The 19,323-nt window shown below is 33.4% G+C and overlaps 1 protein-coding gene and 1 long non-coding RNA gene across 3 annotated transcripts in view; one reads left to right on the forward strand and one right to left on the reverse strand.

Moving 5' to 3' along the window:
• LOC116557112 overlaps positions 1–3,052 on the forward strand; it is a 60,483-nt gene extending 57,431 nt beyond the window's left edge. The window contains exon 4 of the long non-coding RNA XR_004271368.1: positions 2,776–3,052. This is a non-coding gene — a long non-coding RNA (uncharacterized LOC116557112). The remainder of the gene's footprint in view (positions 1–2,775) is intronic.
• The window catches only part of SCN9A (sodium voltage-gated channel alpha subunit 9), a 175,766-nt gene continuing 157,885 nt past the window's right edge, over positions 1,443–19,323 (reverse strand). The window contains exons 25-27 of one of the 2 annotated variants that reach the window (XM_032286613.1): positions 6,766–6,870; positions 6,287–6,557; positions 1,443–3,001 (exon numbers count right to left, since the gene is read on the reverse strand). In XM_032286613.1, the coding sequence (XP_032142504.1) occupies positions 1,809–3,001; positions 6,287–6,557; positions 6,766–6,870 (1,569 nt within the window). In that variant the 3' untranslated portion in view covers positions 1,443–1,808. The remainder of the gene's footprint in view (positions 3,002–6,286; positions 6,558–6,765; positions 6,871–19,323) is intronic. The other variant, XM_032286612.1, reaches the window with a different exon arrangement.

A 19,323-nucleotide genomic window follows, 5' to 3' on the forward strand; every position in this document is an offset into this window, starting at 1 on the left:
GTAATAACAGATGTTATAAAATATATCACAATTTAAAAACATCCTAGACTTCCTGTCTCATTCTTTAACCATAACTCTTTGTTTCTATAGGAATGTTTAAATCCTTCTTTTTAATTTGCCAGAACAACAAAATAATATGTGCTTTAAACATTTATTATATAAATGTAATTTATTATTTTTAAAATATAAAAAGCAAATTAGTGAAAGATGTTTTATATATTTGCTTCAAAACCTCCCACAAAAATATTTTAAATAAAACTACTTTCTACCTGTGTAGCTCAATTTTTGTCTGTGCATGAATAACTTTATATAAGATCTCATATTCCTGAAATAAACCCATGAAATAAAAGCATTATGGTTATTTCTTTTAAAATTATTATAAATGTTTTTTTTTTAAAAAAAAAAAAACAAAACTAGATGTCTACAGCTAATGTAAAATGAATATGTGCTTGATAAATTATAAGCCCAGGGTACCATGTTGATTGAGGCAAAATAATTCATATCACAGAATTTTAAGGAGAAGGTGACATCTTCCTCATTGTAGAAATTGAAGTATATAGGTCCAAAGGGTTACTCCCATAATTTAGAAAAATAAGTTGGTGGCAAGGGAGCAAGTTGGCAAGAATCCCTATTTGAATGCTTTTTTATTCATACTAAACACATATTTGTGTTGAAAGTCTGCCATATAATATGATTGAAAGCTTGCCAAACACAGGATGATATACAGGTGATGCAATACTGTGCCCAAGTTGTTACCTACTCAAATAAGTACCACGGTCAAACAACTAACTGCATATCAGGAAGCATTTCATCAACTTTGTTTACAGCTAAAAGGTGACTAAACAATACTGCATGAGAAAGCATGAAAATGTGACAAAAGATATTTAGAGACTATTATCAGTATTTTGGGCAGCACAATGTTAGGTTATATAAATAATAGCAAATAGAACTTTCATCAATTACTTTTTTGGTCAATTTATTTTTTTCAAGGAGCATAATATGTACTTAGAATAATTTTTCTAAGTTCTGTGGTTGTTCTATGAACAAAAAGAAGATGAAAGAAGAAAGGCTATGAAACAATACTCTAAGGGTAGGTCTTATCCTAGTTGGCATGTGAGTCAAGATGAATGAAAAGCATCTGTAGAAATGAATAGCCTCCCATAGTTTTAATCCCATGGCATTTTATAGGCACATATAAATTGGTTCTGATGTGATGTAGAATAAATTTAAGCACCTTAAAATATAGAATAACCTCTGTACATTGATAAAAAGTCAAGCTCCCTAATAATGCATTTTAACTAAACATTCATTACTAATGCCGATTACTTCTATCAAGCATTGCATTGCGAAGCCAAAGCAAAATACTTTTGTTGATTTCCAAACAATGGATAAATAATAGATTTTTCTCTCTCTCTCTCTCTGTGTGTGTGTGTGTGTGTGTGTGTGTGTGTGTGTGTGTTTATTTACGTGGGAAACATGAATACAGTCCTGTGAAAACACAACAAGGCAGATGTAAAAGTTTTCTACATGGCCTTCTGATTTATTAAATACCAAAAAATTAAATCACCTTTGTTTCCTATAATCAATAATTCCTACACACTTCTCTTACAATTCTTGTAGAATCATCAGTGCAAAAATAACCATCTGCTAATGCTGCCCACCTGTCTTAGGAAATCATAGTTAGTGATTGCACTGCCTTTGAGAATATTTTGATAAAATGGATTTTGGCATAGACCTCCTCAAAAGAGTTTTATTAACACAAATAAATCACTTTCACAGGCTGTAAACAATATACCAAAAATGAAGCTCTATTTTTTGCTTTCCTTGCTGTCTTTCCCTTTGTCTTCCTTTTCTGTTCTGTCTTGTTCATATTTCTCTTTGTCTGGCTTTGTTACACTATCATATGAAGGTGGAGAGGTTGTGGATGAAGTGGCATCTGTTTTTTCTGGACTTGAGTTCTCATTAACATTATCAAAACCCGTATCTTTTTTATTCAGTAAATCATCATCTCTGTCTCCGTCTTTTATGTATATACTTGATATATTTTTGACATTTTGCCTTAATCGGTAACTTCTATAAGCACGCTGAATGACAGTAGCTGACACATCCTCTTGTTTCCGTTTTAGTGTGGTTGTAATGGGTTCATAAGACACTTTGGAAGGATTTGCAGACATGAACCTCTCTTCCATCTGTGAACGAAGAGAATCCATCTCTCCACTTTCACCCAGAACACGCTTTGTAAAAGCAAATAAGATGTCAAGGCAGTGGATCCGGTCACCACTGACCATGGGCAGATCCATGGCAATGAGCTGGACTTTGTTGGGTTTTGCTATGAGAAGAGGAGGATCCAAGGCAGCTGCAAAATCAGAGAGCTTGCTGTATTCTATAAACTGAGTTGCATCTGGATCAAACTTTTCCCAAACTTCATAAAACATTTCAAAGTCATCCTCACTCAGAGGTTCAGTACTTTCTTCAGTGGCAACACTAAAATTCTCCAGTATGACTGCAATGTACATGTTCACCACAACCAGGAAAGATATGATGATGTAACTAACAAAGTAGAATATTCCAACAGATGGGTTACCACAGTCTCCTTCAACTGAACTTCCAGGATGAACTTTTTTGGGGTCACAGTCAGGTGGCTTACTGTTAAGAATAGGTGCTAGCAATCCATCCCAGCCAGCAGAGGTTGTAATTTGGAAAAGGCAAATCATACTGTTACCAAAGGTCTCAAAATTGAACATGTCATTAATTCCATCTTCCTTTTTAACATAGGCAAAGTTGGACATTCCAAAGATGGCGTAGATGAACATGACCAGGAAGAGCAGAAGGCCGATGTTAAACAACGCGGGAAGGGACATCATCAAAGCAAAGAGCAGCGTGCGGATCCCCTTTGCTCCTTTGATCAGACGCAGGATTCGGCCAATCCTGGCAAGACGGATCACTCGGAACAGGGTAGGGGACACAAAATACTTTTCAATCATATCAGCCAGAAACATACCTGTGTGTGGAGGGAAATAATAGAAATAAAATATTTAAATATCTATGCTACATAAAATGATGACTCTAAACAGTTTCATCTGTCATCTGATTTCTTATGAATTCAAGACTTATTTTATGCTGAATGCAATTACTTAACAAAGGATTAAGAAGTTCCAAAGAAAAATGACTAACATTACCACTGCAACGTTTTCTCCTCTTTACTAAGTTCATGGGCTGTTTTTTCCTCCATAATAATTTTTAAATTATAAGAATACCTACTCATATAGATAATTCGAGCAATAAAGTTGAATGCTAAAAAGAAAATATAATCTGAAATGTCACCAAAAATAACTATTGTCAGTAATTTTTGAGTATCACTTCAGATATTTTTCTGTGCAAGCATATGTACACACACAGTTGTATTCATGTTATAAAAACCTTTCTTTGATATTTATTTATTTATTTTTCAAGACAGAGTCTCACTCTGTCACCCAAGCTAGAGTGCAGTGGCATGATCTTGGCTCACTGTAAACTCCACCTTCTGGGATCAAGTGATTCTCCAGCCTCAGCCTCCTGAGTAGCTGGGACTACAGGCATGCAACACCACACCAGGTTAATTTATATTTTTTGGTAGAGATGAGTTTTACCATGTTAGCTAGACTGATCTCAAATGCTTGACTTGAAGTGACACCCCACCCCGGACTCCCAATGTGCTGGGATTACAGGCATGAGCCACTGTGTCCAGACTGTAACCTATTTTAAACACTTTATATGTCATGGAGATATTCCCATATAAATAACAAAATAATTTATTATAGTTATATAATGTTCTCTCAAAATAGCCGCAAATTGAAGAATAACATTTATACTGTTTCCATTTTTGTTACTGAAATGAATATCTAAATAGGTATGTTCTCCTAATTGTATGAGTATTTTTAAACAATATATTACTGGAACTTGGGTCAACAGTATAAATAAATATATATACATTTATATTACATGTATATGTAATATACATTATATATATTGCTATTTATATAAAATATATTACATATATAGTAATATATAATATATAGTAATGTATATTACTATATAGAAAAAATACATATATAATATATATTACCATATATCTTATATATAAATATATATATATTTTATATAAAAAAGTGACATATATATTACTATAAGAAGTACTATATCTTCTTCATAGTTTTTTTTTTTTTTTTTTTTACCAAAAAGTCTTTATGACATTTCCAAACATATACTATTGGAATTTATTTGCATTTTTGGGAAAATAATCCATAATTTTTCTTGTTTTTTTCTTATTTTATATCCTTATTGGTTATTTTCAACTTCTGTTTTTGACCTAGTTTGGTATTTGCCCATGTGTCTATTGGGACTTTTATTATTTTCTTTTTAATTTATAAGAACAATTTTCTATTTAAAGTATTGATCTTTTCTTGGCCTTATCTTTTACATAAACATTTCCCTACTTTTTATCTTTCAATCTTTTATGATGAATTTTTCCCCAAAGAATATTTTGTCTTTTTTATGTGGTCATTTCTTTCTTTTTTGCTTTACAAATTGTGTTATGAAGAGAAAGAGATATTAGAGCATATGGTTATTATCTATTTCCATGTATTTCCTACTAGAATCCTTTTTGTTAACTTTAGTCTTTGATTCACGTGATCTTTTCACTCAGTAAATTAGTAATTATACATTAAAGATTAATTTTGACTCTATTCAAATCCATTGAGCTAATATATTTGAACAGTTTTACTTAGCATCAATATTATAAGTCTTAGTATCCAGCAGAATAAGCCACCTTTCATCACCCTAATTTTCTTCCAAATGAATTTAGAATCATTTAGACTTAAATTGTCAATTTATTACCCCCACCACATAAAAAGACTCATTGATCTTTTCATTAAATTTATAGATTAATAAATTAAAAAGTCTTAATTAAAATGAGAGAAGCTTATCTTCTTTAAAAAATTATTATACTTTAATTTCTGGGGTATAGGTGCAGAATGTGCAGGTTTGGCCCTCTTCAAGGAGTGAAGCTTATCTAAGTACATGATAATCCTTTCAATTGTTTCAGCTTTCATTATATTCTAAAGTTTTCTTCAGAATATGATAAAGTTATTGGATATTTTACTTTACTTTTACTTCAATAGTGAATAAGGTTTTTTAATTTATTAGTGTTGGTACATGTAATTTAAAATTTCTACCTTTTGAATTCTAATTGAATCTCTTTTTAGTTGATTCTCTTTCTTTATATGAAAGTCATTCATTATATGAAGAAGTTCATTCATTATATGAAGAAAGTGATTATATGATATCTGCTCCATTGTTTGGATATATGTACCTGTTTGTTTTCTTATCTAATTGCATTGGCCAACGCTATTAAAAAACAGAGCTAATACAGGGATACTCTTTTTTCCTTCTTGACTTAATGGGAATGCTTTCAGAATTAGTGTGAAATTCTCATCTAAATTTTAATTCATTTTCTTATATGTTAATTTTGGTACCACTTCTAGGGAAAACAACCTTTTAAAAAATACTGATTTTTTAAATGCTTATTCTGTTATGTGGCACTCAATTGTATGCAACCTTTTACCTTTCCAGATTGATAAAATTTGTAGCAAATAATCTCTATATACAACCCTAAAATACTTTGCAAGATGTGTGAAAATAGTAGGAAAAAAAAAGACAAAAACAGCCATGGCAATGAATTTGTAGGAAGCATAAAATCATGTGCTATTATTCACAGGCATGACCATGGCTGGCTGAGAAATGTTTGACATTTTATACACTTGTGAAGTATTAAATCTTAAAAAATAAAACTGGCATTTCTAGAGACCTTAACTTCACTTTAAATTCTGGAAGAATTTCCACAAATTCACAGATATTCTGGCTACTAATACTATCATTAATCAAATGACAAGTCTCACATGTACTAAAATCAGTAGTGTTTTCAGATTAAACATTGATTTTCCGAGACACCGCTATATATAAACATGGTAACTAGCTTTGCAAAGGTAATATTAGAAACTAAATGCCAACAAGTGTATAATTTCCTCCTAACAGATAGAAACATTTGGCTTTCATGCCTATCGTGTAAACCCAGAAACACTGTGATATGATAGACACATATGTTTTTGTTTTGTTTTTAAGATTTTTTCATTCTTTCATTATACAGAGTTAAGAGTAAATTTGCATTCAAGAATTCAGAGACTTTCTTGAGCATAAGTGAAATTTAGCTTTACTCAAAAAATAAAATCTGAATAATAAATGGTCTTACCTACAATGGAGATAATCACAACCACAAAATCAAAAATATTCCATCCTACAGTGAAGTAGTACTGTCTGAGGGAAATCAGTTTTAGCACACATTCTCCAGTGAAAAGGATTATAAAAACCACATTTATCCAATTTAAAACACCAGTCATATATTCACTTTGATCCTCCTTTTCTACCATCATTGTTACCATGTTGAGACAGATAAGAACCATGATAGAGATATCAAATGCTTGATTTGTCACTAGGTCAAATATACATCCTTGGAATTTGTTCTGCAAAGAAACAAGAAAAATATTGAATTGCAGCGTAAACTTTTAGAGTAGTATCTAGAAATTAATGATGAGCATTAAAAATGAATTAGAAATAATTTGAAAATGTGTATGCTAAAGACACACACACACACACACACACACACACACACACACCCACACACTCGTTTTTTTTTTTTTTTGGTGGTATTTTTTCTTTTTTTCTTTTTACCCCTGGTCGAGGAATTGGCTTTTGTGGCTTCTTCGACCCCAACTTTTTCATTGCATTATAGTATTTCTTCTGTTCTTCTGTCATAAAGATGTCTTGACCTCCAAGGTAAAAACACAAAAAATAAAAATAGTTAAAACCAGAATCATTGTCTAGATTTTTCTATAGATCATTAAGATAGGTTAAAATGTTTTAATATAGAAATAAAATGTATTATGTTCATGGTAGTTATACATAAAATATATCTTAAATAATTACATATGTGTAGAAACATGGGCCTCCAAACATAGTTCAATGTGCATATGTAAAATATTTGTATTACCTATAATAAGGACTGGCTCAGTTTTCTTTTTGTGTGCCAACCAGCGTTGTTTTAAACTGTGTACTTACATCTTTTTTTTATCTGATAGCTGTCTTACTACAAATTATATTGCTAAATAACAAATGTAATAAGAAAAGTTATAAGAATTAAAAGTAATGAATATTTTCTTTGATTGGCTAATATTTAGAACTTTTATACAGAATAAAGACTACAAATCATAACCAAAATTGTATTAATTTTATATTCATCTTAATATACCATTATTCTTTTAACAAAAAAAGCATATAAAATAAAAGGATAATATACATTTTGATATCTCTATTTGAAGAAACTCTTTGACTACCTCTTTAAATAAAGGATTTCAATGTAAACACTTTATTGAATGTCAATATTATGCTTGATAGAGTTCTAGGTACTGAGGAAGTTATCAATTATCAGACCCAAACTGAAGGACTTTCCAACTGATTATGTAAAAGAAATTATAACCTTTAAAATTCAATAGTAAAAACCTAACATCTAAATGAAGCTTTTGACTGGAAAAGCCTAAATCTCACAAAGGAGGCTAGAAGCTTCGGTTGTTCCCTTTGTTCTCTGCTAATTTCTTAAATTATCTGTAATTTTTACATATTTATGTATATTCTATATTCGTTGGTAATTTCACCTTTTTTAGTCACAGCATAAATTACTATAATGCATATGACTGAGAATTTATTTTCAAGGATTTATGGTTCCTAGATTCTTACTTAACTTGTCGAGTCGTGGAATGAACGATGGTCTTGTTACGGTTTCCCTTTATTCTCTTGGATTTGGTAATATTCAGCTTCCTCTTATTTAATTTTTTAAAATTCTGTTTGCTGTTGAATGAGAAGCTTCCCATTATATTGTATTTTCTCATTTATCAAATACCTAATGTTAACCAGACTTCCCTTTCTGCCTTATAGTATTTTTGTTGTTGCTACTGCTGTTGTTGATGGAGTCTTGCTCTGAGGCATAGGTAGGGGTGCAGTGGGACCATCTCAGCTCATGGAAGCCTCCACCTCCTGGGTTCAAGTGATTCTCATGTCTCAGCCTCCAAAGTAGCTGGGATTACAGGTGCATGACACCATACCTGGTTAATTTTTGTATTTTTAGTAGAGACAGGGTTTTTGCCATGTTGGCCGGTCTGGTTTAGAACTCCTAGCTTCAAGTGATCTGCTGGCCTTGGCCTCCTAAAGTGCTGGAATAACAGATGTGAGCCACCACATCTGGCTGCCTTAGAGTGTTTTAATTCAGCTTTCCTCTAATTCATATGCAGTCTTTATGAAATTTTTATATTCATCTAACTTACTGGCAAGACATGAGAGAGAGGGACTTCATGCCAATGTCAAGAGAAGCCCAGATCCTTTATTGCTCATTAATGGGGACATAATATTATGGCATGCCAAGAACATAACAGAAGTTGGCCATAAACTAAGGAGAAAACTCTGACTTGTAGGAGAAAATCAAAGTAGTAGATTTTGTTTTCCCCTATTGATACCCTGGTTGTCAATATGATGGAGTGGGATAAAACTAAGAGGAGATAATGAATTACTTCAATAGAGAAACTTGTGTGGTTGTTTTGTTTTCCTATAGCTTATATAGGCCTTGTACAAAAGACATCCCTTTAAAATCCAGGTAGAAGGTATTCCATAAGTTAGGCTAGTCTTTTTCTATGTTACAATCTACATTGAGGCCGTATTACACAGTAGTAAAGACTTCACTTCTGATGTCAGATCATCTTTGTTCAAATCCTGTCTTTTGTCCTTGGGTAAGTTTCTTAATTCTTTAAGTAAAATCACGTCATCATTATAAGAGTAATCACCTCATTTGTGTTTGCTGAGAAGATAAATTGAGGTAATGCATGAAAAATACTTTGCATAATGTCTGGCACATGGTAAATCTTCATCAAATTTTAGTTATTATTACTGTTATTAACTTTCCTGATAAGGTTAATGAAAGAGGTTATTGTTAAAATTAACTTATATGCTCAAATATATAATAGTCATTTGTATAGCTATATTATGTAATCTTCCTTTATATAACTTGAATTCATTAATAACTTTTGTTCTAATCTTCAGTAGTATGTTTTATGATTATTGACAACTAATTTCACATGAAACTATTAGAGATGGAAAAAGTACTTATAAGGATGATCAATAGTTGGAAAAACTAGTAAAACAGGGTTGGTTATTAGAAAGAGGTATGGGTAGTTGGTAGAGTCATAAGCTTTGATCAAATTATTGAAGTTAAAAAGTAACAACATTGCACTGTGGAAACGATATGGGCTTTCAAATAAAACAGACGTTTCAATCCTGACTGTGCCAGTATCCTATTACTTGGTTTGAAACAATTTATCCATCCCTTCTAGGGGCTAATTTATTCATCTGCATTGAGATACCACTTTCAAGGGAGGGAGAGGAGTGAAGTGTATTAAATGTCCTTGCCTTTCAGTGTGCTACACTAGGAGCCAGTTTCACTCTTGCTTCATGTGGAGCACTGATGAAAGAAGCAGTATAATTAGAACAATTGATATAGCTACAAACATAGGAAATGGGGAAGGTAGATTAGCTGTTTGAGGGCTTCCAGTATCTGTAGCCAGGCTGACTGGCAAAGGTCTTTCCCTGTCAAAGTCAGTCGATAAATACTGGTGGGTATTTTGTGTCATTTGTGACATTGTGTCAGATGGCTGACAGGTGGCTGTTCTTCAAATGCACAGACACCAATGCAAAGCACAAGAAACACAAAGAACTAGGGAAACAACCCAAAGGAATAAAATAAATCTCCAGTGACTGACCCTAAAAAAATAGGTTTATAAATTGCCTAAAAAAGAATTTAAAATAATTGTCTTAATAAAGTTTAGCAAAATACCAGTGAACAGAAATAGATAACTAAACAAAATCAGGAAAATGATATATGAACAAAACGAGGATGTCAATGAAGAAACATAAAACAAAAAATGAAATGTCAATAGAAACTCTGGAACTGAAGAATACAATAACTGAAGTAAAAAATTAACTAGAGGTGCTCAACAGCAGACTTCATCAAACTGGAGAAAGAATCAACAAACCTAAAGATAGATCATTTGAAATTATCCAGTCAGTGGAGCAAGAAGAAATAAGAACAAAGAGTGAAGACTTACGGGACATCGTTAAATGAAATGATATATACATTATGAAATCACAGTGAGACAGAAGTGTAACATTTTTTTAAATGGCTAAAATATGTTCAAATTTGGGGAGAGAAATGAACATCTAAATTCAGGAAAGTCAAAGAATCCTACATGTACAAATCTAAAGAAGTCTCCACTGAGACATAATATCATCAAATTGCCAAAAGTGAAAGAGAATTTTGAAAGCAGCAAGAGAAAACTGAATTGTCATGTACAAAAGAGCCCTCATAAGATTAACGGCAGATTTCTCAGCAGAAACTTTAAAAGGAGAAATAAAATGAAATGATGTATTCAAAATACTGAAAGAATAAACTGCTGACCAAGAATAATATACCTGGAAAAACTGTCATTCAAAATTAAGGAAGGATAAAGACCGTGCAAACAAATGCTGAGGGAGTTCATCACCACTAGACCTACAGGAAATGCTAAAGTGAGTTTTTCATATTGAAGCAAAAGGATGGTAAGCAGCAACCCGAGAGCATATGAAGGTGCAAATCTCACTAGTAAAGGTAAATACATAGACAAAGAGAGTACTGTAATGCTCTAATAATATTATATAAATCATTTATAATTCTAATATAAAAGTTAAATGGCAAAATAAGAATAATATTACAAAACTGTTGGTAGATATACATTATAAAAAGATGTAAATTGTGGCATCTATAACAAAAAGTGTGAGGGATATATTAAAAGTGAAGATTTTTGGTATTTGATTGAAGTTATCAGCTTAAAATAGACTATTATAAGATATTTGTGGGGCCAGGCAACATGGCTCACACATGTAATCCCAGCATTTTGGGAGGCTGAAGTGGGCAGATCATGAGGTCAGGAGTTCTAGACCAGCCTGACAAATATGGTGAAACCCTGCCTCTACTAAAAATATAAAAATTAGCCAGGCATGGTGGCATGCACCTGTAATCCCAGCTACTCATGAGGTTGTGGCAGGAGAATTGAGCCGAGATAGCAACACTGCACTCCAGCTGGGTGACAGAGTGAGACTCTGTCTAAAAACATACACAACAAAACAAAAAACGTGTTTGTGATTGCCTCATCATAACCACAAGGAAAATACATACAAAAATATAGAATTTAAAAAGAGAAATCATAGCATATCATGAAAAAATATCAACCAATCATAAAAGAAGACAGTAAAGAGAGAAAAAGACAAAGTAATTATGAAACAGAAAAATGTAACAAAAAGACAATAGTAAGTCCTTACATATCAATGATTACTTCAAATACAAATGGGTTAAACTTCCAAATCAAAAGACGTACAATGGTTGCATAGATTTATAAAAACAAGATCTAGTCATATGCTGTCTCTAGATACTCATTCCAGATTTGAGAAAGCATAGTTTGAAAGTTAGTTGATAAAAAAGATATGTTCTGTACAAATGGTAACCAAAAGAAAGCAATGGGGCTATACAGTTGTCCTTTAGTATCTACAGGGTCATGGTTCCAGAACCCCCAGGGACACCAAAATTGAGGATGTTTAAGTCCCACCATCAGCCCTGCAGCACCTGTGGATAAAAATAATTCAGCCCTTTGTATCTTTAGGTTTCATATTCCATGAACACAGTGTTATCAATCAGTATTGGTTGAATCTACAGATGTACAACCCACAGACACAGAGTACTGACTGTAATTATGTCAGCCAAAATAGGCTTTAAGTAAAAAAAAACTGTCACAAGAGACAAACTACATCATTAAATAAGATAATAGAGAACTCATCAAGAAGATATAACAATTATAAATATATGTGCACCCATCTTCAAAGCATGTAAATACATAAAGCAATCACTGACAGATCTAAAGAGATAAACATATGGCAATACAATAACAATAGTGTACATCAATACCCCATTTGCAATAATGAACAGAACAGCCAGAAATGCAATCTATAAACTGTGGATTTGAACAATGCTATACACCAAATGGATCACAAACACACAGAATATGCTACCCGATCGCAGCATAATACACAATCTTTTCAAGTGCACACAGAATATTCTTCAGGATAGATCATGTATTGGGTCATAAAGTTAGTTTTGACAATGGTAAGAAGTTTGAGATCATACCAGATACCTTTTGCGACAACAATGGAATAAAACTGGAAATCAGTAACAGGGGAAAACTAAATAATTCATGATTACATGGAAATTAAACAACAGTCTCTTGAGAAACAATGGGTGAAAGAAAAAAATAGGAAAATTTAAAAGTATCTTGAGACAAATTGAAAACACAATTTCTAAAATTTATGAGATGCAGCAAAAGCAGTAATAAGAGCAAATCTTATAGTGATACATGTCTACAATATAAAAAGAAAGATCTCATATAAACAATATAGACTTACATGTCTAGGAACTAGAAAAGGAACAAATTAAACCCAAAGTTCGCAAAAGGAAGGAAATAAATATTAGAGCTAAGTAAGTGAAATAGAGAATGGAAAAGCAATAGAAAAAGTCAACAAAAATAAGAGTTGGTTTTTTTCAAAAGATAAAATAGACAAATCCTTAGCTAGGATAACTAAGGAAAAAGAAGACTCAAATATTTAAAATCAGAAATGAAAGAGTAGAAATTAAAACTAATTTTATGGGAATAAGAAGGATCAAAGAGACTACAGTGAGCAACTATACACTAACAAATTGGATAACTTAGAAGAAACAGGTAAATTCCAAAAACATACAACCTACCAAGACTGAACCATGAGGAAATAGAGTAACTGAATAGACAAACTGAACCAGTAATAATAATAACTCCCAACAAAGAAATGTACAGGACCAGATGGCTTCACTGGAGAAGTCTAATCAAACACTTAAAGAAGAATCAACATTAATTCTTCTCAAACTGTCTTAAAAATTTCAGGAGGCCAAGAGAGATCCAAGATGGCTGATCACTAGCAGCTCGGGATTGCAGCTCCCACTGAAAGCGCAGAGAACGAGAGGACGCCACACTTTCAGATCAATTTTTGTTGCTCACACACCAGAAGATTTCCAGCGGAGGGGCCCCACAGGTTGCCAGCGCGACTCTTGTGGCTGGCGAGGCAGTTTTGCCGCTGCCTTGGTGCGGCGGTTCTCGGTGCAGAGTCAGAAAAGCACTATCAATCTTAAAGCCGCTGTTTTGGCCGGTGCAGTGGGTTGCTCAGATTTTAGCGCCGGGAATCAACAAATTGGACATCCATTCAGAAACCCAACTATAAAGACGGTAATTATAAAGACCACAGATGGATAAATTTATAACGAAGGGAAGAAACCGGCCTAAAAAGGCTGAGAATACCCAAAATCAGAATGCCTCTCCCTCTACGGGGGATCACAGTTCCTCATCAGCAACAGAAAAAGGCCTGATGGAGAAAGACTATGTTCCATTAGTAGAAGCAGGCTTTAGAAAGTGGATGATAAGAAGCTTCTGGGAATTAAAAGAACTTGTTCTATCCCAATGCAAAGAAACTAAGAACTTTGAAAAAAGGTTTGATGATATGTTAACAATAACACACAATTTAGAGAGGAATATAAGTGAATTGATGGAGTTGAAAAACACAACACGAGAACTTTGCGAACTATGCATAAGTTTTAACAGCCAAATTGATCAAGCAGAAGAAAAGATATCAGAGGTCGAAAACCAACTTAATGAAATAAAACAAAAAGACAAGATTAGAGAAAAAAGGATGAAAAAGAACGAGCAAAGTCTCCAAGAAATATGGGACTATGTGAAAAGACCTAATCTATGTTTGATAGGTGTACCTGAATGTGACAAAGAGAATCAATCCAAGCTGGAAAATACGCTTCAGGATATCATTCAGGAAAACTTTCCCAACCTAGCAAGGCAGGATAATATTCAACTCCAGGTAATACAGAGAACACCACAAAGATATTCCTCAAGAAAAACAACCTCAAGGCACATAATCGCCAGATTCACCAGGGTTGAAATGAAAGAGAAAATACTGAGGGCAGCCAGAGAGAAAGGTCAGGTTACCCATAAAGGGAAGCCTATCAGACTCACAGCAGACCTCTCAGCAGAAACCCTACAAGACAGAAGAGAGTGGGGGCCAATATTCAACATCCTTAAAGAAAAGAACTTTCAACCCAGAATTTTACATCTAGCCAAACTAAGCTTCATAAGCGAAGGAAAAATAAAATCTCTTATGAACAAGCAAGCACTCAGAGATTTCATTACCACCAGGCCTGCTTTACAAGAGCTTCTGAAAGAACCACTACAAATAGAAAGGAACAACCAGTATCAGCCTTTCTAAAAAATACCAAAAAATAAAGAACATCAACATAATTAAGAACTTGCATCAACTAATGGGCAAAACAGCCAGCTAACATTAAATGGCAGTATCAAACTCACATATATTGTTATTAATTCTAAATTTAAATTGACTAAATCCCCCAATCCAAAGACACAGACAGGCAAAAAAAAGCCAAGACCCATTTGTATGCTACATCCAGATCCATCTCACTGCAAGAATACACAAAGATTCAAAACAAAGGGATGGAGAAAAATTTACCAACCAAATGGAGAGCAAAAATAAATAAATAAATAGAAAGCAGGAGTTGCAATTTTTGCTGACAAAATAGACGTTAAAGCAACAAAGATCAAAAGAAGCAAAGAAGGATATTACATAATAAAAGGATCAATGTAACAAGAAGAGCTAAAGATCCTAGATATATACGTACCCAATACAGGAATACCCAGATATATAAGGCTTATCAAGAGACTTGGACTCCCACACAATAATAGTGGGAGACTTCAACATCAATATTAGACAGATCACTGAGACAGAAAGTTAACATCAATATCCAGGACTTGAACTCAAATCTGGAACAAGTAGACTTAATTAACATTTATAGAACTCTCCACTTTAAATACACAAAATATACATTCTTATCAGTACCATATCACACCTATTTATAGGTTTAAATGAAATATTGGTTGGCTGCTTGTTAATTATTTTCTTCCCTCATTTTTTTTTATGTCTCTATTATTAAACACAATTAAGGCATACCCATTTTTAGACTGCATTCTACCCCGGGCAATAAAGCAACACCCCTGTTCTCTCTCCCTCTTCCTCTTCCTCGTTCTTCCTCTCCTTCATTCTTTATTTTTTCTTTTTCTTTTTTTTTTATTCTTTCTCTTTTTCTTTCTCTTTCTTAAAAAAAAAAAAATCAGGCTGAGGCTATGTTTCCCCTAAAACCCTACCTTCCTCAGCCTGACTCATTACCACCACCCCCATAGCACTGTCCTGAGAACATTCCTTCAATTAACCACTTGCACATATCTCAGGAATGGTATTATCCCTAGGAAATAAAAAAAAAAAAAAAGAAAAATTTCAAGAGGAGAGAACACTTCCAAAGTCATTTTATAACGCCAGCATTACTCTCATACCCAAGCTAAACGAAGACACCATAAGAAAAAAAAAATTACAGCTTTTGAAGAGAGTGACTTCAGTCACATCATGGAATAGGAGGCTCATGACATTTTTTTCCCACAGACATATCAAGTAAACATCTACATACACATGGATAAAAACGATATATTCTGTATAAATGATAACCAAAAGAGAGCAATGGGGCTTTAAAGGACAATTGTCCTTTAGTATCTACAGGGTCATGGTTCCAGAATCCCAAGGGATACCAAAATTGAGGATGCTTAAGTCCCACAGTTAGCCCTGCAGGACCTGTGGTTAAAAAAATTTCTCTCCAGAGGAAGCTAGAATCCAGTAGAAAAGCTTCTACACACCAGAGGACAGAAAACATCCATATCAAAATGGGTAGAAAAAGCAGAAAGACACTCATACACTAACTCTACCCTGAGCACAGTGCCTTACATTTAGGAAGAAAACTTCATTTGCAGCTACTTCCCAAGGGTAGCTATAGCACACATATAGAGCCCTACTTTTTTTTTTAATTTGAAAAAATGTATTTATTTCTAGAAAATTCTTTTTCTAGAGTGGAAAGAGAAGATATGAATTATATTATAAAATCATCTTCATAATTGCCTTAGTTTTCCATTTCACAGTACTCAACGTTTATAGTCCCTGCCACAGAGCTTGGCTTTTAGATTACCATGCTTGAGGAATGGCAGAGATAAGGCATCTGAGTTTTCTCTCAAGTACAAAGAACTGCCTGAGTACTCTTAGAACCTTTAATTCCTGCAATCAGACTATCTTCCAACTTCGCCATGGAAACCATTAGGCTGCATGTTTTCCAGCCGCTCCCTGTGGTTCTGGCCACCTGCAGAATCTGGAAACCTGCATAGCAAATGAAGAATAAACCTTCTTCAGCCTAAACAAGAATAGCTTTCTCCATGCCTTCTTTCCTGTCTTGCTCCAGAGACAATCCCAACCCTACAATCTTTCTTTTAAAAGAGGTTGAAAGTCTCTACCACCAAGAACAGGAGGGTGGCTTCTTCCCTGGCTTGCTCCTGACATAATCTCTGCAGTTTCTCATTAGGGGAAGGCTTGAACTACACCTTAGTCCAATGGACCTGAAGATATTTGTAGAACAGTTCATCCAACAGCAACCAAATACATATTCTTCTCAAATCACATGAAACATTCTCCAGCATAGATCACGTTAGGCCACAAAACAAGTTTTAACAAATTCAAGAAGATTGAAATCATATCGAGTACCTTTGTTCACAATGACATTAAACTAGAAGTCAGTAAGAGGAAGAATCTTGAACAATTCATAATGATGTGGAAATTAAACAACATGCTCCTGAACAGACATGGGTCAAAGAGGAAATTAAATGGAAAAATGGCAAATAGTTTGAGATCAACGAAAATGGAAGCACAATATACCAAATAGTGTAGAATGTAGAAAAAGAAGCCCTGAGAAAAAAATTATAGGAATAAATGCCTACATTAACGAAAGAAGGAAAATTCTCAAAAAAACCTTAATATTATATCTTAGAGAATTAGAAAAAGAAGAGGAATAAAATACCCCAAACTGCAGAAGAAAGAAAATAACAAAGATAAGGATAAAAAATAAACAAAACAGCGCCATTGCACTCCAGCCTGGGTAACAAGAGCGAAACTCTGTCTCAAAATAAATAAATAAATAAATAAATAAATAAAAATAAACAAAACAGATACTAAAAAGTTTTTTTGAAAATATAAAATTGACAAACCTTTAGCCAGAATAAAAAGGGAAAAAAGACAACTCAAACCATATCAGAAATGAAAGGAGACTTAAAACTGATAACACAAATACAATAATCATAAAGTGTTACTGTGAACAACTACACACAATCAAATTGAATAACCTAGAAAAAATAAACTAATCCTTAGAAACATGCAACCTACCAAGACTAAGTCAGCAATAAATATTACATCTGAACAAACCAATACTGAATAAAGAAAATAGATCAATAATAAACTAAGTCTCCCATCAAAACAAACAAAAAACCTGGGACTGGTAAACATCACCGGTGAATTCTATTTAAAGTAGTAATATGAATTCTTCTCAGACTCTTCCAAAAAATTGAAGAGGAAGTCAAACTCATTTTCTGAGGCCAGTATTACACTGATATGAAAGCCAGAAGAGTATACTACCAGAAAAGAAAATTGCAGGCCAATATTCTTGATGAACATAGTTCATCATGTTCATGTGTTAGAAGAATTAATATTGTTAAAATGTCCATACTACCCCCAAATAATCTAATCCTAATGTCCACACCACCTCAAATAATAAGATTCAATGCAATCCCTATCAAAATTCTAATGTCAATTTTCACAGAAATAGTAAAAAATCCTCAAAATTGAATAAAAAGGGCCCCAAATGACCAAAGCAATTTTTGAAGCAAAAAGAACAAAGCTACAGGCATAATATTCTCTCCTTTCAAAATATAAAGCTATGTTATTGTCATAAACACAGATATGTTGGCCAATGGAAGAAGATAAAAAACCAAAAATAAACCCTATTATTTATAGTCAATTGATTTTCAACAAAGGTGTGAAGAATAAACAGTGGGGGAGGGAAGAGACAGTCTTTTCCTTAAATAGTGTTGGGAAAACTGAATATTCTTTATGCAAAAGAATGAAATAGAACCTTCTTCTCACACCATATTAAAAAAAAAAAAACATGTAAAGACTTAAGTATAAGAAAGGAAACTATAAAGGTACTTAAAGAAAACATAAAAGCTCCATAACGTTGGTCTGGGCAAGGATTTCTCAGCCAGGACTCTAAAAGCACAGCTAAAAAAAGATAATGAGACAAGTTGGATTGCATCAAACTATAAAGGTTCTTTACAGCAAAGGAAACAATAGAGTGGAGAGAGAGAGCTTATAGGCTAAAATAAAATATCTACAAACCATACATCTGATAAAGGGCTAACATCCAAGATATATATAAGAAACTCAAATAACTCAACACCTAGAAAATCAATAAACCAATTGAAGAATGAGCAAATAATCTGAACAAACGTTTCTCAAAAGAAGAGCTATAAATGACCAATAGATAGATTAAAAATGCTCAACATCTCTAATCATTGAGAAAATGCAAATTAAAATCACAATGATCTTCTGCTCTTCTGTCAGTTTGCTGAGAATGATGGTTTCCAGGTTTATCCATGTCCCTACAAAGGACCCAAACTCATCATTTTTGATGGCTGCATAATATTCCATGGTGTATATGTGCCACATTTTCCCTATCCCGTCTATCGTTGATGGACAACTACACACTGGGGTCAGTTGGGGGGAAATAGGGGAGGAACGGTGGGGGGTGAGGAGCTGGGGAGAGATAGCAAGGGGAGAAATGCCAGATGTAGGTGATGGGGAGGAAGGCAGCAAATCACACTGCCACATGTGTACCTATGCAACAATTTTGCATGTTCTTCACATGTACCCCCAAACCTAAAATGCAATAAAATAATTAAATGGGGAAAAAATAAAAAATAAATCACAATGAGGTACACATATCAGAGGTGTGAAGTAATATTAAGATTACTTCACACCTCTTAGAATGGCTGTTATGACAAAGATGAATGATAACAAGTGTTGACGAGGATGTGGAGAAAAAGGAACCCTTGTATCTTTTTAGTGAAAATGTAA

The sequence above is a fragment of the Sapajus apella genome, unplaced genomic scaffold (genome assembly GCF_009761245.1).
Source record: "Sapajus apella isolate SASKATOON/1434 unplaced genomic scaffold, GSC_monkey_1.0 scaffold18, whole genome shotgun sequence".
In the NCBI taxonomy this organism is placed as follows: domain Eukaryota; kingdom Metazoa; phylum Chordata; class Mammalia; order Primates; family Cebidae; genus Sapajus; species Sapajus apella.